General features: G+C 64.8%; 3 protein-coding genes across 4 annotated transcripts; 2 read left to right on the top strand and 1 right to left on the bottom strand.

Moving 5' to 3' along the window:
* The first annotated feature begins 365 nt into the window (after nt 1–365).
* Sema3b (semaphorin 3B) lies at nt 366–13,330 on the top strand. The gene is given in 19 exon segments (XM_048334965.1): nt 366–479; nt 4,888–5,074; nt 5,716–5,873; nt 6,017–6,079; nt 6,641–6,760; nt 6,845–6,935; nt 7,107–7,226; nt 8,908–9,053; nt 9,355–9,466; nt 9,579–9,648; nt 9,727–9,871; nt 10,475–10,694; nt 10,973–11,064; nt 11,170–11,211; nt 11,758–11,915; nt 12,056–12,111; nt 12,198–12,337; nt 12,902–13,209; nt 13,211–13,330. Coding segments are annotated over 18 exon segments (2,235 nt in total). The 5' UTR covers nt 366–479; nt 4,888–4,965; the 3' UTR covers nt 13,296–13,330.
* A 1,267-nt stretch (nt 13,331–14,597) lies between these two features.
* Nucleotides 14,598–17,713, top strand: Lsmem2 (leucine rich single-pass membrane protein 2). Its single transcript, XM_048334779.1, has 4 exons — nt 14,598–14,912; nt 17,097–17,216; nt 17,304–17,489; nt 17,572–17,713. Exons 1-4 carry the CDS (start codon nt 14,891–14,893, stop codon nt 17,703–17,705), a joined length of 462 nt encoding a protein of 153 aa, XP_048190736.1. The 5' UTR covers nt 14,598–14,890; the 3' UTR covers nt 17,706–17,713.
* Nucleotides 17,714–18,138: 425 nt separating this feature from the next.
* Nucleotides 18,139–23,287, bottom strand: Ifrd2 (interferon related developmental regulator 2). Of its 2 annotated transcripts, none has more exons than XM_048334777.1 (12): nt 23,012–23,287; nt 21,243–21,362; nt 21,068–21,152; nt 20,545–20,669; nt 20,303–20,460; nt 20,130–20,180; nt 19,701–19,885; nt 19,497–19,602; nt 19,150–19,287; nt 18,920–19,069; nt 18,735–18,830; nt 18,139–18,624 (listed from the first exon to the last, which is right to left on the bottom strand). In XM_048334777.1, the coding sequence occupies exons 1-12, from the start codon at nt 23,067–23,069 to the stop codon at nt 18,544–18,546; spliced, it is 1,353 nt and encodes a 450-aa protein (XP_048190734.1). In that variant the 5' UTR covers nt 23,070–23,287; the 3' UTR covers nt 18,139–18,543. The 2 variants fall into 2 exon arrangements, with proteins under 2 accessions (XP_048190734.1, XP_048190735.1); XM_048334778.1 differs by having other exon boundaries at nt 18,920–19,048; nt 23,012–23,283.
* Between the last annotated feature and the right edge of the window lie 138 nt (nt 23,288–23,425).

Here is a 23,425-nt window from a genome sequence, read left to right as displayed (position 1 = left end):
GGCTCCCCTCGATGGGCCCTGCAGGAAGGCTCCTTTCCGGGGACCCAGGGAATGCCGTATCTACGTCCATGTTTGTGAATGTGTATGAGGTCCATTTGTGCAAGTGCAGCGACCCCCCCTTCTCCCCCCCACCCCAAGGCCCCACCCCCAACCCCCCTCCCGCTCCCACTCCACCCCACTGGGCAATGAAGAAAACAGGAGGGAGAGCTCGAGAGAGCTGTGATGTGGCTGAGGAAAGGGGGGGGGGTGCTCACCATCCCAGAGGGGCTGACCTCAGCACGGGAGGAATGTGCAGGAGGAGGGAGGGAGGGAGGGGGGCAGGGGCGGAGCTCAAGCAGTGTGGAGGGGGGCGGGTAGGGCCTTAGCCAAAGGCTGGGGTTCTTCCTGGCCCCTCCTTCACCCCTCCAACTCAGCCCTGACATGGCCCACACAAGGGAAGGGCACCGGCCAGGAGGGGAGGAGCTGATCTTTCCAGAAAGGTGGGCCAGGGGTCCTCCGGGGGAAGGTGGAGACGGAACTGAGGCGGGGTTGGGGGGGGAGTGTGGGGTGCAGCGGGTGGGCGGAAGGAAGGGCCCCTACTGATCCTTCCCGCCCACCCGGAGATCTGCCGGGACAGGTAGGACCCCCCCTCCCCCTGAGAAGTGGCTAGGTTTCAAACATCCGCTGTGGTTGTGGCTGTGGCTGTGGCCCCCCCACCCCCCACCCCCACCCCGGTCCTCAGGGCAGCGGGACCCGGTGCCCACGTGGCTCTCGGGGGGGGGGGGGAAGCTGGCAGTGTGGAGCTGCCCCCAGCCTTGATGGCTAAAGCAGGTGCGAGCGAGCAGCCACAGGATGGGCTGTGGAGGGGGTACAGCCCGGGGGGGGGGGGTGAGGAGACAGCCCCGTCAGCCCGCAGCCCCAGAGCAAGAACCCCCAGGCCCGCCTGTGTCCCAGAGGTGTGCCAGCCAAAGGTAGGGGCCCAGGAGCTGGGGGGGGGGGTCCCAGGGAAGGGGGTCAGACAGGGGGAGAGACTCTAGCCACTCAATTTGGCTTGCCAACGGAGACCCAGGGTCCAGCTCTCCCTTGTTCCCATATTTGGGGGGATTCAGGAGCCCCATAGTAACCCCACAGGCGCCGATCCTCTTGGAGTGCTGCCCCTTTGGGGGAGCCCCCCCCCCGTCGGGACACTGACCTGGGGCTGAGGAGCAGAAAGGAGACCTATGGGCACTTGAACGACCCACCTTTCTTCTGGAAGAAGGAGGGAAAATTGTAGGGCTCAGGCCCTGTGTGTGTGTGTGTGTGTGTGTGTGTGTACACACGTGTGTGCATGCCAATGCTGGGACTTGAACTCAGGGCTTGAGTGTTGTTCCTTAGCTTTTTTCCCCCCTCATCTGGTGCTCTACCGCTTGAGCCACAGCTCCACCTGTGGCTTTTGGATAGTTCACTGGGTCAGAGTCGCCTGGACTTCGCCGCCCAGGGTAGCTTTAACACCTCAATCCCTGCTCCGCGCGCGGGGTGACTCACACCCTGTGATCCTAGCCCGTCAGGACGCTGCTGTCTAAAGATCAAGGTTCAAAGCCAGTCTGGGCAGGAAATTCCGTAAGACTTTTATCTCCACTAAACTACCCAGAAAAAGCCGTGAGTAGCACTGTGGCGCTAGTGGTGGAGCACTAGCCTTGAGCACAAAAGCTCAGTGACAGCGCTCAGGCTCCAAGTTCAAGCCCCAGGACTGACCAAAAGAAAAGTTTCCTAAGTGTTCCTGCCTGGGCTGACTTTCAACTTCAGTCCTCACATCTCAGCCTCCTGAGGAGCTAGATGACAGGCGGGAGCCATTAGTGCTTGACTTCCTTTGTCTTTAAAAAAAAATATTGTTTATTTGCATTTATTTTGGGCAGCCCATTTTTCCTTTTTTGGGGGGGGAGCGGGGCGTCAGTCGTGAGGCTTGAACTCAGGGCCTGGGTGCTGTCGCTGAGCTCAAGGCTAGCGCTCTACCACTCTGAGCCACAGCACCACTTCCAGCTCCCTGGTGGGTTCATTGAAGATAAAGAGTCTCACGGACTTTCCTGTCCAGGCTGGCTTTGAACCGCCATCCTCAGACCTCAGCTTCCTGACAGCTTCCTGACAGGCGGGAGCCACCGGCACCCCGCAAGGCGGCCCATTTTCTTTGGGAGTTGAGTCTCAGGTTGTCGGGAACGATGATGGGGCGGGGTCGGGGGCTATCCTGGGGGAGAGGGGCTCCCCGTCCAGTTTCCCACGTGACTGCAGAATGTGGGGGGTGGGATTCAACAGACTGTAGACCTGGGGCCTGGGGAGCCCAAGGCCGTGGGGAGCAGATGGGGGGGCGCAGGGGGGCCGCGAGGGCACTTGCTGCACTTGGCTGCTGGACTGGAAAATTGTCAACACAGCCAGAAGAATTTTGTTTGCCTGCAGGAGGGCGGCTGCCGGGCCCAAGGGGAGGTGACAGGAGTAGCCCAGGAGTTGGGCAAGACAGCATCCTGGAAAATCCAAGGGCTCCCTTGGGGGGGCGGGGGAGTGTGCATCTTTCTGGGGCTCCCCATTATCGGCTGTTCCCTCCCTAGGACCGGGAGGCCAGGCTCCAGTCTCTCCCCCTGGGTCCCTGCCTGAGCCCAAGGCACCCAGGGCATTGTGGAGGCGCCCAGGGCATTGTGGGAGGCGCCCAGGGCATTGTGGGACGAGCCCGGCTTCATTCAGGGCAAGCCGGGCCCCCGCCAAGGCCCTGGGGGGTGAATGAGACCTCGTGCGCTTGGCTCTGGTTGGATGGACCCCATTCTCCCAGCTAGGGAAAGCCTGTAGTTGGGGAGACCCCCCCCATACCTGGCAGCCGAGGTGAGGGCCTTGAGATTTGCTGGGCCCCCTGGACTGCCTCCCCCACCCCCCTTCCGTCCTTTCTCCAGTGTCTAATTTGGTCTAATTTGTGAATGAACTGGGGTCCCATCATTCAGGTACCCCTCCTCTGTCTGACCTCGGCTCTTTTATTTTCCCAGTCCTGGGGTTTGAACTCGGGGCCCAGGCACTGTCCCTGGCTTCCTTTTGCACAAGGCTAGCACTCTGCCACTTGAGCCATAGCGCCACTCCTGGCTTTTTCTATGTATGTGGTACTGAGGAATCGAACCCGGGGCTTCATGCATGCTAGGCGAGCACTCTACCGCTGAGCCACATTCCTGGCCCCTGACCTCCATCCCCGAAGGCATCTGGGATCGGGGGGGGGGGTGACCTCTGAACAGCCCGCTGTCCCTCTTCCCGACCCCCAAATGACTCAGGCACAGGTGAGAGATCACCATGCCGTGTCCTTTAGAAAGCTGAGGTCTCTCTCGTTTCTTCTGCCTGGCCATCATTGCTTGAGGCCCCCTAGGGAAATGCTCCTTCCTCCCCCCCCCCCCCCCACCCTTGTGCCCGCTCCTGGCCGGCGCCACACCGTCCCCAGCCGGCCCAGGCCGCCTCCCCGGTCCCCAGATCCGCCCCGCAGCCCTGGCGGACTTTATGGCCATTGCAAGGGGCGGTAGCTGGCTGGGGAGGTGGAGGTGGGCGGCTTCTAACCCCTCTGTGGAGTGTGTGTGTGTGTGTGTGTGTGTGTGTGTGTGTGTGTGTGTCTGTATCCACCCCTCCTGGGGCTTGAACTCACAGCCTCAGTGCTTGGCTTTTTCACTCAAGGCTTAGGGCACAGTCGCGTGAGCCACAGCGCCGTCCCGGCTCTTCAGTGGTTCATTGGAGATGAGCATGTTAGGAGCTCGGTGGCCATGTTGTCTCTGGAGTCACAGGAACAGCAGTGCATGTTGGGGTGCTGGCCACCAGGAACTGGGGAGCTGAGCGGGGTCCCTTCGTCCCACCCAGGGCTCCTGTGTCTGGCACCCGTCAGTGTTCTGGGGAGAGGCTCAAAGATGGAAACCTCCATCCACAGAATGTCTGCAACCAGCCCCATCCCGCGCCCTCTGGGGGTGTAGTGGGGCCCGGGGCACAAAGCTGGGGTGGGGGGGCTGCTAGATCTGGCATGGGCCCGGTCAGCAGCCCCGGGTCTCCCGGGCAGCACTTCTGTGGCTCTCAAGAATGGGCTTCACTGCTGTCTCAGTGCCCAAGGAAGTGATTGATGCGTGTGTGTGTGTGTGCGTGCGTGTGTGTGTGCGTGTGCGTGTGTGTGTGTGCGCAGTGGGGGCAGATGGGGGCAGATTGGGGGGGTAGGGGTGGGTGGGGACCTTATTCTTTTATTTGTTCTCTTGCCTGCCTAATGAGACATCCGCAAGTGTGCGTGCACACACAGACTTGTACACACACGTGTGTGACCTACGCATACCAAGCACGCACGTGCTACACGCGACACGGCCTGGGTGCACACAGTGCCACGCGTGTGCACACGCACACACGCACACACACGCACGAGACGCGTGTGACCCTCAGAACACCGCCACAGGCACCCACCGCCCGAGCTCCAGCCTCTGAGTTCCTCTGCGGGGCTGAGGACACCCAGGTCCAGGGACCATCGCCCCCCACACCCCTTGTCCCTTGCACACGCGTGGCAGCCTGATGATCTGACTTGTTGTTGGGGCTCGGGAGGGGGGGCCCCCAACCCCATGGCAGGCTGGCAGAAAGTGGGTGCCGCGTGTTGGTGAATCTGTGAGTGGGTGTGGGGGGGGAGGGTGCCGTGGTGGGCGCCCCCCCCCGAGGGTGTGCCCCCGCGTGGGTGTGTCTGTGATCGTGGCCAGGCGGGGCACCTCGGAGCCAGGGCGCAGGAGGGCTCGGAAGTGGAATGCCACCCCCCCCCCCAGCCTCTTTCCCTAGAGGCTGAAATCTGATCTCTGGGGACGCCCCCCCCCCCAGCCGCCCTCCCTCCCCTCCCCTCCCCTCCCCTCCCCTCCCCTCCCCTCCCTGCCTACTCCCTTCTCTCTCTCCCAGATCCTCGGGGCAGAGTCCAGGCCGCTCCCGGCTCCTCGGCACACGCCCGCTGAACCCTGAGTCCCCCGCGCCGCCCGCATGGGGCCGGCCCGGGCCTCCGCCATGATCCCGGGCCTGGCCCTGCTCTGGGCAGTGGGGCTGGGGAGGGCCGTCCCCAGCCCCCCAAGACTGCGGCTCTCCTTTCAAGGTAGGTGTGCACCTGGCAAGCGTGGGGTGAAAAGAGAGCACCCCACCCCCCCCAGTGTGAATGAGCGGGCTCTGTGGGGCGGATGGTGGGTGGGCGCTACCCCAATACCTGCCTGACACCCCACTTCTTATGGAGCGGGTTGGCATCTCCAGCCCATCTCTAGTTAACTCTTTCCTGGCTGTCACCCCTGAACTCCGTGCCCTCGGTGGCTGCACGCATTCCCAGGAGGACCACGCCTGTCACCATAGCAACACGGGGCTCCCGCCACACCCCCCTAGCCCCGCGATGCAAGCCCTGCTCCTTCAGGGGCGCCAGAGGGAAGTCAGAATCTGGGGAGACCCAGTGGGATGGGCACTGCGCTCAGGCGTGAAGGCTCGGGGTTCGGGTTGCTTCCATCAGCCTGGCCCCCCCAGGGAGCTAGCCGGGAGCCTCGACTTGCCTGAACACGCGTTCCCCGGCTTGCTTTGCCCTTCCTGGGGGGCCGGGGGGGGGCTGCACCTGGGTGGGCCCGTTCTCATCGGGGTGAACTCACACGCACGGCGGTGCCCCGTGTGCGGAGCCGAGCCCCGTGTCCTCCCTGTGGGCTCCAGAGACACCCCCTCCCCCCGGGGTGGGGTCCCCCCCTCTCCTGCTCCCCGCAGAGCTCCAGGCCCGGCACAGCCTCCGGACGTTCCGTCTGGCGCGGACTTGCTGCTACGAGGCCCTGCTGGTGGACGAGGAGCGTGGACGCGTGTTCGTGGGGGCCGAGAACCACGTGGTCTCCCTCAGCCTGGACAACATCAGCAAACGGGCCAAGAAGGTGGGAAGGGCACCCCGATCGCTGCCCTGACCCAGGCAGGCTGCTCCAGGCGGCCTCAACAGACGTCCCCCCCCAAATGGTGGGGGACCCGGGATCCAGAATGTGGGGTGTCTAACCTGTGGCCTCCCCCGTGGCCCCCACAGCTGGCCTGGCCCGCACCCGTCGAGTGGAGAGAAGAGTGCAACTGGGCTGGGAAGGACATCAGCGTGAGTGCTGCTGACGGGGGGCAGGGGGGGCCAGCCCCGCACCCCAGACTCGGGGCAGAGCACGGACGGACAGAGGCTCGCCTGTTCTGGCTGGGCGTGAGGGCAGGGAGGTCGAGGTGGCTGCGATCTGGAGGGGGTGAGTCAGGGAGGAGGCGATGTGACTCTTTGTGGGGGCCTCTGAGTCACGGGGGTAGGGGGTGCAGGTCCATACTCCCCCCCCTCAGGTCGGCCTGTGAGGGGCGGGCTGGTCAGTGGGGCGCACGTTAGCCTTTGCCTGAGCTGATGGACGCCTGTCATCCCGGCTCCTCACAAGGCTGAGATCTGAGGATCGCGGTTCGAAGCCAGCCCAGGCCATTAAATCCCCAAAAGCCAAACGGGGGAGCTGCGGCCTGGTGGGGGGGGGGCGGGCAGCACCGAGCTTGAGCACAAAAGCTCAGGGACGACGCCCGCACCCTAAGTGCGAGTCCCGGACCTGCACAGAAAGACCCAAAGGAAGGAGGGGATGCCCTTGGTGGACTGGAATGTTCTCCCCGCCCCCCCAACCCTGACTGTCCCCCCCAGACGGAGTGCATGAACTTCGTGAAGGTGCTGCACGCCTACAACCACACGCACTTGCTCGCCTGCGGCACGGGCGCTTTCCACCCCACCTGCGCCTTCGTGGAGGTGGGCCACCGGCCCGAGGTGAGGCCGGGGCTGGGGGGGGCCCCGGAGGACACCCCGAAGGCTGGAGGGGAGCCTGGCATTCACCATTCCCCCGCCCCCCAGGAACCCCTGCTCCGGCTAGAAAGCAGATTCGAAGATGGCAAGGGAAAGAGTCCTTATGACCCGAGGCACCGGGCTGCGTCCATCTTGGTGGGTAAGTCTCAAGGCTGGGGACCCCCCCTCTCCTCTGTAGATCTCCCCCAAAACGCCTCACAGACTCCAGAACCTTCCCAAGGGTTCCCAGGGATCCCCTATCATCTTATTGATTCCTGCACCCCAAGAACCCACCCTGCGTGAGGCTGAGCAGCGCGTGCTCTGTCCGCAGGGGGAGAGCTGTATTCGGGGGTGGCCGCCGACCTCATGGGCCGCGACTTCACCATCTTTCGCAGCCTGGGCCAGCGTCCGAGTCTCCGAACAGAGCCCCATGACTCCCGCTGGCTCAATGGTGAGAGGCTGGGGGGGGGGGGGAGGCAGTGGAAGGGGAGGCTGCCCCCCTCCCCCGCCAGGAGAGGTGCCAGGAATGGAAAAGGGAGCTGTGGGCATGGTGAGCTCTGGCCAAGGAACCCCCATAATCACACCCTGAGCCAGGCACTGGGGCCGGGGAAAGGGGGGGGGGTCCCAGGGACAGACAGGCATGGCCTAGATCAGCTCTGGGGTTCATAGATTGCAGGACAAATACAAACTATGAGTAATGTCAGGGGCTGAGAGCAGGGAGAATGGAGAGGAAAGGATAAGGAGATTGTGTTGGGGAAAAAGCAAGTCCTACTCTTGAGGGGGAAATTCGAGTTCCCAGAGACCACAAGAAAACCAGAATTGAAAGCCAGTGCCCAGGCCCAGAGTTCAAGCCCCAAGACCCGCCAAAATAATAATAAAAAAGAAGCCAGAAGTGGATCTGTGATTCAAGTGAGTAAAAAAAAGCCGAGGCAGCCCCCAAACCCTGAGTTGAAGCTTCAACATCAGGACAAAAATAATCACCCAATCAATCAATGAATCCAGAATGGAGAGTAGAACATTCCAGGCTCCAAGGTCCTGAAGCAAGAAAACTCTAGCTAACTCTAAGCAATGGTAACGGACCAAGCTGTCTGACTGCAATCATTCATTTTAGGTGTAGGGGACCCAGCAGGAGGATTTGAAACCAGATCAGGAAACACTTAGTCAGCTTGGGAGGAAGATGTATGGATGTGGATGGAAGTAAACGCCTCCTTTCCTTCCCTAGTTTGAGGAAGTAAGGGGCGGGGTTAGAAAGCTCAGTTTCAGGCCGGTGTGCGCAGGTAGACATGGTCTCTGCTGCCACCTCCTGGCCCCTTTTGGACATTGCAGTCTGGTGATGATCGGCTCCCCACAGTAGCTGCCAGTGCGAAGTAGCAACGGTCTGTGCTGCCACCTCGTGGCAAGTTTTGTGCATTGCAGCCGGAACACACTGATCAGGACGGGAGGCTCCACAGGCGTACCAGTGTGAGGCGGAGTTGGCCTGTGCTGCCACCTCGTGGCTGCTTTTGTGCATTACAACCTGGTCTTACAAGTTTCAGTACTCGAGTCTGGTGGTTAGAGGCTGCCTCCACGTAGCTGCCAGTGTGAGGCAGCAGTGCTCTATGCTGCCACCTTGTGGAAGGTTATGTGAATTGCAGCCTGATCTTATGTGGAGTTTTACATAGCTGCTAGTGCGAGGCAGCAATAGTCTGTGCTGCCACCTCGTGGCTTCTTTTGTGCATTGCAGCCATAGTACTGGGGGGGGGCTACTGCTTAGAGGCTGCCTCCCTGTAGCTGCCAGTAGCTGTGAGGCGGTGACGCTCTGTGCTGCCACCTCGCGGCAAGTCACATGCATTACAGTCTGTCCACACGGATTCCATACTGGAGGCCGGTGGTGAGAGGCTGGCAGCGCGCGGCGGAGACGCTCTGCGCCGCCGCCTCGTGGCAAGTCCCCTGTACTGCAGTCTGAGCTTAGGGATTCAGTTGGGGAGGCTGCCAGTGTGACGCTCGGTGCCGCCGCCCCGTGGCCGCCTCCGTGCGCTGCAGCCCGCTCCCGGGGGGGCGCAACGGGGGGCCCCTTCCGGGTGACCTCGCTGCGGGGCGTGGGGAGCGGGGCCCGGCTGACCTGACCTGAGGCTGCCCGTGCGTGGGACCAGAGCCCAAGTTTGTCAAGGTCTTCTGGATCCCGGAGAGCGAGAACCCGGACGACGACAAGATCTACTTCTTCTTCCGCGAGGCGGCCGTGGAGGCGGCGCCCGCCGCGGGCCGCGTGACGGTGTCCCGCGTGGGGCAGATCTGCCGGGTGAGGGCGCCGCGGTCCTGGGGCTCCCTACCCCCCAACCCCCTCCCGGGGGCCCCAACCCCCCCCAGCCCCTGCCCCGCCCCCGCCCCGGGGCCCCTCCCCCCCGCTCCCCGGAGCCCCTCCCCCCACTCCCCGGAGCCCCTGCCCCCCGCTCCCCGGAGCCCCTCCCCCCACTCCCCGGAGCCCCTGCCCCGCCCCCGCTCCCCGGAGCCCCTCCCCCCCTCCCCGGAGCCCCTCCCCCCGGAGCCCCTTCCCCCCTCCCCAGCCCCTCTTCTCAGCCCCAGGTCTCGTTTCCCCGCAGAACGACATGGGCGGGCAGCGCGGGCTGCTGGGCAGGTGGACGACGTTCCTGAAGGCCCGGCTGGTGTGCGCGCTCCCCGGGGCGGAGGGGGACTCGCACTTCGACCAGCTCCGTGAGTGCGCTGGGCGGGGGCCCGAGGACGGGGGGGGGGCCGGGGGGCCCTCCCTTCCCCTCCCCCCGTCCCCCCTTCCCGGCCTCCCCTCCACCCGAGCCTCTCCCCGCAGAGGACGCGTTCCTGCTCCCCGCGCGGGACCGGCGCGCCCCGCTGCTCTACGCCATCTTCTCCACTTCCAGGTGAGGGGCGGGAGGTGGGGCGCCCCCCCCCGGCCCCCCCCCCGGCCCCCCTCACTCCCCTGTGGCCCTTTCCGGCAGCGGCCTCTTCCGGGGCTCCGCCGTGTGCGTGTACAGCATGGACGACGTGCGCCGCGCCTTCCTGGGGCCCTTCGCGCACAAGGAGGGGCCCACGCACCAGTGGGCGCCCTACCAGGGCCGCGTCCCCTACCCGCGGCCCGGCACGGTGCGTGCGTCTCGGGGATGGCGGTGCGTGCGCGTGCGCGTGTGCGTGCGTCTCGGGGATGGCGGTGCGTGCGCGTGCGCGTGTGTGCGCGCGCGCGCGTGTGTGGTGCGCGCGCGCGCCCCGGGCCTGGGGCCGGAGCTCGGGCCGCCCGCGGTCCCCGGGCCTCTCGGCTTCGCCGTGCGCGGGTGGGAAGCGCCGCGAACCGCGGGAGATCGGCGGGGCTGGGCCGGCCGGGCGTCCCCGCGGCCTCGGGGCGGGTGCGGCCCCCCAGGCCAGGCTGCGGGCTGCCAGGGGGTCCCCGAGGCCGGGCGTGGAGGGGGCCGCGCCCTCCCCACCGCGCCCTGCCCTCCCCACCGCGCCCTGCCCACCCCACCGCGCCCCTGCCCACCGTGCCCTCCCCACCGTGCCCTGCCCACCGTGCCCTCCCCATCTGCGCCCTGCCCTCCCCACCGCGCCCTCCCCTCGCACCCTCCCCACCGTGCCCTCCCCTCCCCATCACGCCCTCCCCACCGCGCCCTCCCCATCGGCGCCCTGCCCTCCCCACCGCGCCCTGCCCATCACGCCCTGCCCATCACGCCCTGCCCACCGTGCCCCCCCCCCCAGTGCCCCAGCAAGACCTTCGGCACCTTCGGCTCCACCGCGGACCTCCCCGAGGACGTCCTGCGGTTCGCCCGGGGCCACCCGCTCATGCACCAGCCCGTGCTGCCCGCGGGCGGCCGCCCGCTCTTCCTGCAAGTGGGGGCCGAGCACACGTTCACGCGGCTCGCCGTGGACCGCGTGGCGGCCGCCGACGGGCACTACGACGTCCTCTTCATCGGCACAGGCCAGTGTCCGCCCGGGCATCGCGCCCCGCCCCCCTCCCCCCCCCCCCCCCCGTGTCGGTCCCGGGGCTTGAACTCAGGGCCTGGGCGTGGTGAGATGAGAATCCCATGGGCTTTCCCGCCCGGGCTGGGCTTTGAACCGCGATCCTCAGGCCGCAGCCTCCCACCGCGCCCCCGGCTCCCTGACTGCCCTCCCGCGGGCGCCTCCGAGGCGGGAGACTCCCGCCCCCGACGGCTCCGACGGCTCCGTCACCCTCCCCCCCCCCCCCCCCCCCCGCAGACGTGGGCACCGTGCTGAAGGTGATCTCGGTCCCCAAGGGCGGCTGGCCCAGCTCGGAGGGGCTGCTCCTGGAGGAGCTGCACGTGTTTGAGGTGAGGCCTCCCCCCCCCACCCCCGTCATCCGGGGGCGCACCGACACCCCAGCCCCTGCACGCGGCCACACAGCACCTCTCCCCCCCTCCCTCCCTCCCTCCCAGGACTCGGCGGCCGTCACCAGCCTGCAGATCTCCCCCAAGAGGGTGAGGGACGGGATGGGATGGCGGCGGGGCTGGGGGGGGGGGAGGGCCCCGAGCTGTACCCCGGGAACTGTCAGCACCTGGCCTCGGTGGCGGCCAGCCCCAGGTGTGAGTCCAGGCGCTGGCCTGAGGGGTGCAGGGGGGCCGAGGGCGGTCCTGGGGTTTGAACCCAGGGCCTAGGCGCCATCCCCGGGCGTTTGAGCTCAAGGCTAGCGCTCCACCACTGGAGCCACGGCCCCGTTCCCGACTTTTTTGGGGGTGGCCGGTGGAAGATAAGAGCCTCGCGGACTCTCCTGCCCCGGTTGGCTCTGAACCGAGATCCCCAGATCTCAGCCTCCTGAGTGGCTGGGATGCCAGGCGCCAGGCTGGGCTGGGCTGGGGCCTTGCGGGGGGCCAGAGGCACCTGTTAAAGTGGGAGGACTGGATCTGTGGCGGGCAGGGGGTGGGGAGGAAGGGGCAGGGGCGGGGAGGAGGGGGCAGGGGGCGGGCAGGGGCGGAGGGGGGCGGGCACGGCGCTGTCCGCCAGCCTGGAGCCTCCGTGCCCCGCAGCAACAGCTGTACGTCGCCTCCCGGAGCGCCGTGGCCCAGGTCGCCCTGCACCGCTGTGCGGCCCACGGCCGCGCCTGTGCCGAGTGCTGCCTGGCCCGCGACCCTTACTGTGCGTGGGACGGGATGGCCTGCACCCGCTTCCAGCCCACGGCCAAGAGGTGGGCGGGGCGGCGCGGGGCGGGAGTTCCCGTGGGGATGGGTGGGCTCGCCACCCCCCCACCCACCCCAGAGCAGGGGAAGGCACCCGCGTTTCCAACGTGTCCCCCTCCCCTCCCCCCGACCATCCCCCCCCCTCCAGGCGGTTCCGGCGACAAGATGTAAGAAATGGTGACCCCAGCACGCTGTGCTCCGGGGGTGAGTGCCGTGCCTGCCCCCCACCCTCGGCGCCCGAGGAGGCCCCGCCCCGCCCTGACCCTTCCCCCCCACCCCCCGGTCTCCAGACGCCTCCCGCCCCGCGCCCCCGGAGCAGAAGGTCTTCGGCGTGGAGGGCGGCAGCGCGTTCCTCGAGTGCGAGCCGCGCTCGCTGCAGGCCCGCGTGGAGTGGACCTTCCAGCGCGCGGGGGAGGCGGCCTCGGTCCAGGTGACGCCCCGGCCCCGCCCACCCCACCCACCCGACCTAGGCCCCGCCCCGGCGAGAAACGCAACCGGGGAAGGCGGTCTCCGCTTAGGCCCCGCCCACTTCACCCAGGCCCCGCCCCCGACGAGAAAACCAACCCCGGGGGAGGCGGCCTTCGCCTAGGCCACGCCCACACGACCCAGGCCCCGCCCCCGACGAGAAAACCAACCCCGGGGGAGGCGGCCTTCGCCTAGGCCACGCCCACACGACCCAGGCCACGCCCCCGACGAGAAAACCAACCCGTGGGAGGCGGACGCGCCCCTCACCCGCACCACGTCCCGGCGGGAGCCCGGTGGGCCTAACCAGGCGTCTTGTGGGAACGCGCACGCGCGGCCGGGGCGACGCCCAGCCTCCGTTTCCCCATGGACGTCGCTGACCCACGCCCCGATCCTCACCCGAGGCCGCCCGCCCCCTCCCCAGCCCTCGGCCGTGCGCGCCGGGCTCCGGGCCGCGCCCCCCAACCCCCCCGTCCCGTCTCCCCTCTCGTCCGGCGATCGCCCCGGTTCACGCTGCCCCCTCGCCCCGCAGGTGCCGGCGGGGCCCCGCGCGGAGCGCACGGCGCGGGGGCTGCTGCTGCGCGGGCTGCGGCGCCAGGACGCGGGCGCCTACCGCTGCGCCGCGGTGGAGCTCGGCTTCTCGCAGCCGCTGCGCCGCCTGGCGCTGCACGTGCTGGGCGCCGCGCAGGCCGAGCGGCTGGCGCGGGCCGAGGACCCCGCGCCGCCCCCCGCCGCCCCGGGCCCCAAGCTCTGGTACCGGGACTTCCTGCAGCTGGTGGAGCCGGGCGGCGGCGGCGGGGGCGCGAGCTCGCTGCGCATGTGCCGCCCGCCGCCGCCGCCCCCCGCGCGCCCCGCGCGCCCCCCGCCGCATGCGGGCCTCCGAGCCCCGCGCCGAGCGCGGCCCGCGCAGCGCGGCCCACTGGTGACCGCGCCCGGCCCGGCGCCAGCACGAAAGACTCGGGGAGGCGGCGGAGGGCGATGGCACCGGACAGGCCCTCGCCGGAGGGGCAGCCGCAGCGGCTTATTTATTAACAGATAACCCTTGAATGTAGCCCTAAAAGGGCGCCTCCCACACCCCCAGGATCTAGCCCAGGAGTGAGGATGGAAACATTGGGGGGGGGTCCCCCCAGCAGTCGGCCCCCAGGGCCACGGAACTGATCTGGGCGTCCGGCCCGGATGGAGGACAGGATTCTGCTCCCTAAGCAGCGCGCGCAAAGCTGTGAACCGGTTGGGCGGGGGGCGAGGCAAGCGGATGGAACTAAAAGTCATGCAATAAAAACACATTATCAGCCAAGCTGGAACGGCCCCAGCAAGCAACCCGCACTCCTGGACTTGGCTGTGTGCGCCTGGGAAGTTCCTCAGTGCTGTGGGGTGGATTAGGTGTGCACAAAACCAAGCGGGTTCTGGGGCTGGGAAGGTGGCTTCGTGGCAGAGTGCTCGCCTAGCATGCATGAAGCCCTGGGTTCGATTCCTCAGCACCAGATAACACAGAAAAAGCCCGAGTGGCGCTGTGGCTCAAGTGGTAGAGGGCTAGCCTTGAGCAAAAAGCTCAGGGACAGTGCTCAGGCCCTGAGTTCAAACCCCAGGACTGGCAGAACAAAACCAACCAAAGCAGGGTCTTTGGAAATCCTGACACACCATGCAATTCTCCCTGATATAGCCTAAGGGCTGCGTGTTAAGAAAACAAAATTGGAAGCCATACGCTGGTGGCTCAGGCCTGTTAGCTACTGAGGAGGCTGAGATCTGAAGATCACAATTCAAAACTAGCCTGGGCAGGAAAGCCCATGAAACTCTATGTCACCAAAAATGGTCTAAGTGGCGCTGTGGCCCAAGTGGTAGAGCACCAGCCTGGAGCAAAAAAGCTGAGATAGTGCTCAGGCCCTGATTTCAAGCCCCCAGTACACACACACACACACACACACACACACACACACACACACACGCTGATCCTGAGCATTTGCTCAATGCTAGCACTCTACCACTTTGAGCCACAGCAACACTTCCAGCTTTCTGGTAGTTCATGGGAAAGAAGAGTCTCATGGACTTTCCTTGCTGGGCTGCCTTCAAACCATGATTCTCAGATCTCAGCCTCCCAAGCAGCTCGAATACCAGATGTGAGCCACTGGCACCCAGCTGAAATCCTTTGAACCTTCGTTTGCCTATTTCTTGGCACAGCATGGGGCTTTAGTTGCCTACCACCGCCCCGCCCCCCCACCCCTGTGCCTGTTCTGGATGAACGATCCAAGATTCGTGCATGGTTGCCCGAGAAGGGCTTTGGGCACGGCTCTTGACAGAGCTCATGGCACGGTAGTCTAGGCTGACCCACGTGCTTCAGTCTCCCCCTTCTCATAGCTGGGTGGCCTCCTCTAAATATAGCCCTGGGGATGAGCTCAGGCCTAATTCAGGCCCCGTTTGGGAAGCAGCCAGGGCCTTCTTCAGGCTCCCAGAGGGGCCACCGCTGCCTCTGTCCATTCCTGCTACTGGGTACCCGTACCGGCCCCGCGACTGCCCACCACCCGCCATGCCCGAGGAGAGCCAAGAAGGTAGGAGAGGATGTTCATGAGGGAGGGTGAGGCCTCGGTCCCAGGAGCCTGCGATCACACAGAGATCTAACTTTCGTCCAGCTGACCTTACCATCTTGTCACCAGTCTTCCTGTCCCGACTCTAGGGGAGGAAGAGCCCGCCATGCCTGGGACCATTCCCCACCCCAGGGCCTTGCTTCCATTCTCCAGGCGGTGGGCAGCAGGGAGGGGCCGGGAGGAGCTATCCACGAAGCCTGTGCCCACGTGGGTGTGGGCATCTGATCTGCTCCGCATGTCCTTCGGGGAGGGAGCTGGTGTGGGCAGTGGGTATGGAAGGCACAAGGGCAACCTGGCCTGAAGAATGGAAAGTAGAGCCAAGCGCTGGTGGCTCACACCTGTCACCCTAGCTACTCAGGAGGCTGAGATCTAAGGATGGCGGTTGGAAACCAGCTTTGGGCTGGAAAAGTTTGTGAGGCTCTTATCTCCAATGAGGCACAGAAAGAGCCAGGAGTGGAACCGTGGCTCAAAAGTGGTAAAGGGTTAGTGTAAATCTACTGAACAACTCATGGGGGGAAAGGGGGAGCGGGGAATGAGGGAGGAGATAACAAATAGTACAAGAAATGTATCCAGTGCCTAACGTAGGAAACTGTAACCTCTCTGTACATCACTTTGACAATAAAATTTTTTTTAAAAAAGTGGTAGAGGGCTAAAAAGGAGCTCAGGGACAGAGCTCAGGCCCTGAGTTCAAGCCCCACAACCAACAACAACAAAAATAGAGGTAGAGCACCAGCAAAGTTACCAGGCAACACATGGGGCCCTGAATTCAAATCCCCATCCTGCCAAAAACAACTCAGATGGCTCTGAAGTAAATGATCCCACAAGGCACAGAAACAACTCAATGGGAACAGCCTGTGAGTGGATAATTAAGGCTCCTTAGGCTAAAAACAAAACAAAACACACACAAAAAAATCAAGCCAATCAAGAAAAGGGGCGTTTTCATCTCTCAAATTAGCAAGTACATGTGCGCATGTATGTATGTAATTGTGTGTGTATGCTTGTCAGTCCAGGGGCTTGAACTCAGAGCCCAGGTGCTATCACTGAGCTTTTGCACTCAATCTCTTGATCCGCAGCTCCACTTCTGACTTTTTGGTGGTTAGCTGAAGGATCTTGAAGACCTTCCTGCCCAAGGCTGGCGTACAGATCCTCAGACCTCAGCCTCTTGAGTAGCTAGGATTACAGGTGTTCTGCTTAAACATCTCTTAGAACAATTCAATAATTCCTTAAAAAAAAAAAAATCCTGCTCTTGGATCGGGTAATCCCGCTTCTGGGAATTGTCTTTAATAACTTCAGGAAATTGGGGGCGGGGAGCTTTATACTCAAGGATGGACATCCTGGGAATTATTCGTTTCTGAAACCAACTGGAAAACAACCTAAATGCCTAGGCAGCCTGACTGCAGGGGAAAACCTAGTGCACACGAAAGTGCTTAACAGGGTGAACACGGCAGAATAGCTGAGCCACACTGAAGGTGCTAAGGCCAGGACAAAGGCTTGCTGGAAAAGGCTTCCGGTGGCTGGAAAGGGGCTAAGTCTGGGAGGTTTGCCCAGGCCCCTCAGGCCTACGCCTCATTTACACTCGAGGACAGAGGAGCAGGGCTGAACTGCAAAAGCTGATGAACTGCTGTTCAAGAAATGCTTATAGATCTTCGGGTGCAGCCGGGTGCCAGTGGCTCGCCGGTCACCCTAGCTACTTAGGACCCCGAGATTTGAGGATCAAGGTTCTAAGCCAGCCCAGGCAGAACGTATCCCATTAATCACCAGAAAACCAGAAGTGGCGCTGTGGCTCAAAAGTGGTAGGGCGCTGGCCTGGAGGGAAAACAGGCCCTGCGTTCGTGACCATGATGACCATGACCACCATGACTACCATGAACCACCACCACCACCACCACCACCAAGACATCTTCAGGGGCCTAGAGGGAAAGCTGGAAGAAAGAAAGACGGGCAGGAGTCGAGCTGTACCTCCGTCACCTTTCACAGAGCTGTAGGTCATCCCGGGTCCAAACCAAAGGCCATTCCTTAAGTTACAGGAGCTAACCCACGAGAGCAGCTCACCCCAAGCCCCGACCCCCCCCAAGTCCCTGCAGCCCCCCCGGGGGGTGAGGGGAGGGCTCACCGGCCCAGTCAGCCCCCCCCCACTTGCTCCTGCAGACTCGGCGGTGGCACCCACGCAGAACCATAGGCCGGGGGCGGCCCTGGCCCCCAGCCCCGCGCCGGAGGAGGAGGTGCGGCTGCACCACGTGGACTCCATCAGCGACCTGCACGGCGGAGGTCAGCGGGGTGAGCGGGAGGGAGGGAGGGGTCAGGGGAGGGGGGGGAAGAGCGGCAGGTGCAGCAGGTGCGCCCCCCTCCCCGCAGGCCTGCGGCGCCCCTATCTGGCTGAGGAGGCGCGGCCGTGGGACGAGCTGCTGGGCACGCTGCCCCCGTCGCTGTGCGCCCCGGCGGGCCAGGGCCCCGCGTGCGGCCGAGCGGGGCTCCTGCTGCTGCTGGCGCTGCTGGTGCTCACCTGCCTGGCGCTCTCCATCCTGGCGGTGTACCTGAGTGGTAAGGGGCCGGCAGGGCAGGCGGGGTTGGGGGACCCCGGGACCTGGGCAGGTCCCATCAGTGCTCCCCCCTTTCCCCCCAGTGCTGCAGAGCGAGTCCCTGCGGGTGCTGGCGCACACGTTGCGCGTGCAGGAGGAGACGCTGCTCAAGCTGCGCCTGGCCAGCCTGGCCCAGCTCCGGAGGCTCAACGCCAGCCTGGCCCGCGCGCCCAGCTGAGGCCCCGGGCCGTGTCCATGGGTCCCCGCAGGCCTCGCCAATGCTCTGATGGCAACTACGCTAGTTCCCCGGTGAGATTGTCTTGTTTCGTGGAAGAGCCTGCCGTGACTTTAGGACTGCTTGCCTTGGCCCATCTCCGCGGGCCAGGCCCTGCCCTGGGTGTCCCAAGGTCAAAGGACGGGGCACAGTCTTCCTGGCGGCCTGTCAGCGCATCTGGCCACCCCCAGAAGTCTAGAAATAGCCGGCCCTGCTCAGTCACTCCCCCCCATGCCAGGCCTCCCCACGGGGGTCCGGCCTCGGCTTTCAAAGACTGGAGGAGGCGGCACTGAGTGAATTGGGGGAGGGCAAGGGTGAAAAGGGGGAGAGACAGCGGGGAACAAGAGGGGGGGTAGGGAGCACCCATGAAATACCCAGGACCCCGAGACCACAGGAGGCCAAGCAGTTACATGTCATCTTTAAAAACCAGCACACCATTCCATTCCAAGCATCTCTTTCTTTACCTTCCCACCGGCGGTGGGGGTGCCTGTGCAGGCACCGATCCCCCAAAGGAAGCCACCCTGGGAGAGCAAGGCCTAAGGAAGAAGAGGGACACCCCCCCTTACCGCCCGCCCGCCCCTCGGGTCCGCAGGCACCCTGAGATGGGCAGGAAGAGGCTGCGGGTGCGGCGGGCGGGGGGCAGAGGGGCCTCGAAGGGCGCTCGCCCCTCTCCTCCCACCCTGGGTTCTGTGTTCCGGTTTCCTCATTAAAAAAATAAAGTGACAATCACTGGCAGGGGCCAGTTCTTGCACCGTCTTCGGTTAAAAGCACGGCCAGGGCGCGGGCACCTCGGTGGGCGGCGTCACAGGACATCGGCCCGCTTGTCCCGCGTGCGGCTGCGGGCCTTGGTCCGGGCCTTGAAGGCGGCGGCGTTGTACAGGTGCTGGGGTTGGGGAGATGTAAATGTGGTGAGTGCAGAAGGTGGAAGCCCAGAATCTTCCTGCAGCCCCCAGGGAGCCCCTGACCCCAGGGGGCCCGGCCTGGGGCACAGACCTTCTCAAAGCGGGAGAGTTTGCAGGCCTTCAGGGCAGAGGCGTCCAGCACCAGCACGGGGCCCAGGCCGAACACCTCCCGGAGAAGCTCGTTGTTCTGGGGGGACACAGAAGGGCCATGAGCTTGGTAGGGGCCCGGTGGGGCAGTGGGGCGGGGCCCTGGGGGGGGGGGTAGCGTCTCCCCACCTGGAGGTGGAGGTGCAGGCCGGACCCCAGCGCCTCCTTGAAGGCCGCGTAGATCCTGTGGCGCGCCCAGCTGTCCACGTAGAGCACTTCAAACCCAAAGCGGACCTTCTCCTCCTCGCACTCCCCGCCCTGCGGGGAACAGGGCCCGCACCGCTGGGCTCAGGGGCCATGGCGGGGGTGGACGCACACGTGCGGGACACACACACACACGTTCTCACACACGCGCACACCTCGATAAAGTGCAGCACGGCACGGAAAATGGAGCGCTGGCGCCGGCGGTCGGCCTTGGCCCGGTGCTTGTTGCCGTCGGTGGCCAGAGCGCGCAGGGCCCCGCAGAGGGTCTCCATGTCCTCGTAGGTGAAGTCCTCCTGCGGGGGGGGGGGGGACACGCAGCTCCGGCTCTGCAGGGTGTCGGCATGGGAGGGGGGCGGGGGGGGGCTGCCCAGAGCCTTCCTTTCACTTGGAGCCCCTTCTCCCGGCCGCGCCACTCAGCCCCATGGAGGCCACTGCCGAGGGGCAGCACGCCGGGGGGGGGTGAGGGGGGAAGCCCCCAGCTGCTCCCCTCCATCTCTCGCACCTCAAGGTCCCGGGCAAGCTCAAAGAGCAACGCGATGGTCTCGCCGGCCGCGATCCGCAGGTTCACGTTCTCACTGGCCAAGAGCTGGGGCAGCCAGGGCAGCTGCCTGGGGAAGGGGCGGGCTAAGCTGCGCGTGGGGGGGGGAGGCCCCTCCCCTTCCATGCCCAGCGGGCGGGGGGGGGGGGGACGGGTGGCCAGGCCTACCTGTCAAGGATGTGGCTGACGTGGGAGCTGGGGCAGATGGTGAGCAGCAAGGCCCAGGCCTGCAGGGCAGCGCAGAGCAGGCCCTGAATGCTGGCGGGGCTCACGGTGGCGGCGGTGGCAGAGCCACCTGCACCGCAGTGCCGGCTGAAAACGCCTTCTAAGCAGGCCAGGCAGGACAACAGGTCCTAGGAGCACAGCAAGGCAAGAGAATGGTTTTGGGACACAGTTGTGTGCTGTGCTGTGTGTGTGTGTGCACGCGCACGTGCCAGTCCTGGGGCTTGAACTCAGGGCCTGGGTGCTGTCCTTGAGCTTTGTGGCTCAAGGCTCCCATGTGAGCCTAGCTCCCGTCTTCAGACCTGAGCCTCCCGAGTTAATGAGGGTCGCCAGGGACTTGGGAATTCTCAGCACCTGTGTCCCAAAGCCCCTCACCTGGATGTCGGCGGCAGCCACGTAGCAGCCCAAGCCAAGAGCAGAAGCGCACTGTTGGGGGAACAAAGCCAGGCCACGGTCAGGGGGGGAATGAGCCTAGGTTCTCCGTCACGGAGCCAGACGGGTGGAGCCCACCCCCTGCGTGGAGGTGGAGGAGGCAGGAAGGCACTCACGTGCAGCCGGGCGGCGGGGCTAGCCGTGCCATCGCCGATCACCGCGACCAGCAGGGGCTGCAGGCTGCGGAACAGCTCCTCGCCCTGGGCTCCGGGGCCCAGCTGGATACACAGCAGGCCGAGCACGGTGGCGGCCAGGGCCTGCTCCTCACCCTTCCCTGCGAGATGCCTTCCGGTTAGGCCGGGCAGCCAGGGTCAGCACCTGCCCCGGTGAGGGCCCCAGGCGCACCCCGGGACCTGACCTTTCTTGAGGCACTTTTCCAGAGCATCAGCTAGTGTGAGGCAGCGCTCCAGCAAGAAGTCAGGGAGGAGGTGGGAGGCGAGAGCCAGGCGCAGGCTCTCCAGAGCTCCCTGCCGGGTCTTGGCACTGCGGGGTTAAAGAAGTAAGGGGTCGCCGGTGGCTCACGCCTGTCATCCCAGTGATTCAGAAGGCTGAGACCTGAGGATCGCGGGTCAAAGCCAGCCCGCGCAGGAAAGTCCATGAGACTCTGATCGCCAGTGAACCACCCCAAACGCCAGAAGTGGAGCTGTGGCTCAAGTGCTAGCGTGCTAGACTTGAGCAAAAGAATTTGCTCAGGGACAGCACCTCGGAACTGGAATTCAAGCCCCAGGACCCGCGCAACACACGCACGCACACGCACGTGCACACACACACACACACACACAAAAGCAAGGTCATCTGGGCCAATCCTCTCTTGCTCGTACCTGGCAGAGGCTGATTAAGACCCTGAACATAGATAGGAGTGGGCTGGCAGCCGGGGGTACCTCTTGTCTGTGAGGCAGTCCACATATTCCTTTAGCTTTTCCTCAAGGTCTTCCTGCGGGCCCTGCTCATCCACGGCAACCCCCCCTGCAAGGCCAGCGGGTCAGCAACTACTTCTCGCCCTGGCTCAATGGAGCCCTCTCCGCGCCTCTGCCCGGAACCGCCACCCGCTCTCACCCAGGCTGTCGTCAGCGGTGGTGCTGACAAGGCTGGGGCTTTCGCTGGTGGTGCTGCGGGCCTCGCTGGCTGCATCGTCCTCGCTGGAACCTGAGTCGGCTTGGGTACTGCTCCGGGCACCTGAGAAGCATAGCGTTGGTACCTGAGAGCCGGGTGTTGGGACCTCACTCCTTATTACCCAGGATGCTGTGAGCTGAGGATTGTGGTTCAGGGCCAGCCCAGGGAAGGAAAATTCCATGAGACTCTCATCTCCAACAAACTACCAAAAAGCCAAAAGTAGAACTGTGGCTCAAGCGATCAAAAGAATGCTGCTCTTGAGCAAAAGGAGCTTAGGAACAGTGCTTAGGCCCTAAATTCAAGCCCCAGGACTGGCACAGAGGAGAAACGGGAGAGAAGAGATTATTGGGTCAGTTGCCCAGGATTCAAAACCAAAGTCGCTCTTAACGGCAAGGTAGAGCAGCTCTCTCAAGTGGAGTAGCTGAAGACAAGTGACCTACAGCTTTGCTTTAGGCCAATACACTTCTCAAGGGGGGGAGGGGGAAGGCAAAAGCCAGCTCCCAATGCTTCAAATATATTGTCTTTTGTGCTTTCTTTAGTCTACTCTGGGGCCTTTAGCTGTTGGTATAGACACACTGGCACCTTCTGCTCCTGGAAGGGCAGAAAGTGACCCTTGACTGGATCAGCCTTTAAAAGCAGGTTCCCAACAGGGAGATCTCTGGGTCAGTAGGGCAGGAACACAATGTGTGGGTTCAGTCTAGGGGCTAAGGACTGATTATGGCAAGGATGACTATGGCCATCCAGAGCCAGAGAGGTTTTGATCACCAGGCCGGTTCTACATCTTAGGAGCTACTTTATCCTCCGTGCCACCCACAGTCTTCTTCTGCTCACCTATTCTCTTACCACTCTGTTTGCCCGGCCAGCCCAGGCTCCTCTTACTTGAACCACAGTGCCCTGGCCTCTTTGGCTGCCATTACACAACACCTTCACTGGGGACTCATCCAGGAGTCCCTCTCATGGGGTTTCCCAGGTTCCCAAGGTGGGGGGGGGCGGGCTGGCGCTATCCAGTAAATGGTGCCAGCGCCTGTCCATGTAGTGAAGTCCTTACGTTTAATGAAGGTCTCTCCCCTCCCCCTCCACCAAAGCCCCCTGAGGGCGGTGGGCAGGTCAGGGCGGTGCCTGGCCGGCACCCTACCTACCCAGCCAGGATAAACGTGTGTTTACCGCAGGCCGCCAGGCTTCTGGCGCAGGCTGATAAAGGAGTTCCAGGAACCCCTCAGCCAGCGCCTCGGGCTCTAGGGTGTTCACCGGCCCCCTGGGGCCGAGAAGCCCGGGCTGTCCCGACGGCACCCCTCCTCGGTTACCCAAAGCGGGGTGGGGGGGGGGAGGTCTGCTCAGCTTCAAGGAAGAACCAGCACTTGCGGCCCCCCCCCTCCAAAAAAAGATCTGTTTTCCCACTCTGTCCACTGGGTTAGTCCACTGTCCGCCAGCAACGGGGGCCGCCGGGATTCCGGGGAAACTGAGGCCCGCGAGGGGCCGGCCGGGTCCCAGCGGGGCGCAGCGCGGGCGCGCACACACGTGGCCGGCGCCTCCCGGGGCACGTGCGGGCGCGGGCCGAGATCCGGGACGGCGCCGAGCGCGGCGCGTGCTCGGCTCACCCCGCGTCCTTGGGGGCGCCGACGAGCCCCGCGGGGATCCCCACCCGACCCGACCCCGCGACCCCCACCCCCTCCACGCCCGGCGGAGCAGCCGCGCCGCGCCCCCCGACTCACCTCCGCCGCGGTGCCCGCCGCCCTTGCGGGGCGCCTGGCCCTTCCGGGCGCGGGGCATGCTGGGAAGCAGGAGTGCGTGCTAGGCGGGGGGCGCGGGGTCAGGGGCCTGGCGGGCACGCGCTCCAGATCAGCGGGACGCTGGCCGGTGCGCCGCACGGAGCTCGGGGCAGGCGACGGGAGCCACACGCCGCGCGCCCCACCATCTTCGCGAGGCGCCCCGCCCTGTCAAACTGGTCGCTGGGAAGGTAAGTTCCCGGACGCCCTGTTCTGACCCAAATCCACGCGGCCGGAACTACGATTCCCAGAGGGCCATGCGCGCAGACTAGGCCCTCCCCCTCCTCCCACCGGTTGGGCGCGCACTGCACCACGGGAGTCGTAGTCCACTCTGGGGGACCCACAAGCTGACGCCGCTCC

The sequence above is a fragment of the Perognathus longimembris genome, chromosome 26 (genome assembly GCF_023159225.1).
Source record: "Perognathus longimembris pacificus isolate PPM17 chromosome 26, ASM2315922v1, whole genome shotgun sequence".
Lineage (NCBI taxonomy): Eukaryota > Metazoa > Chordata > Mammalia > Rodentia > Heteromyidae > Perognathus > Perognathus longimembris.
This window is presented reverse-complemented; position numbering and strand designations above follow the sequence as displayed.

Coding starts and splice junctions, on each gene's coding strand:
- Lsmem2 (XM_048334779.1), top strand. CDS start 14,891: ATGCCCGAGGAGAGCCAAGAAG. Junction 14,913..17,096: donor GCCCGAGGAGAGCCAAGAAG/GTAGGAGAGGAT, acceptor TTGCTCCTGCAG/ACTCGGCGGTGGCACCCACG. Junction 17,217..17,303: donor CAGCGACCTGCACGGCGGAG/GTCAGCGGGGTG, acceptor CCCTCCCCGCAG/GCCTGCGGCGCCCCTATCTG.
- Ifrd2 (XM_048334777.1), bottom strand. CDS start 23,069: ATGCCCCGCGCCCGGAAGGGCCAGGCGCCCCGCAAGGGCGGCGGGCAC. Junction 21,153..21,242: donor CACCGCTGACGACAGCCTGG/GTGAGAGCGGGT, acceptor CTGGCCTTGCAG/GGGGGGTTGCCGTGGATGAG. Junction 19,886..20,129: donor TGGCTGCCGCCGACATCCAG/GTGAGGGGCTTT, acceptor CTGTGCTCCTAG/GACCTGTTGTCCTGCCTGGC.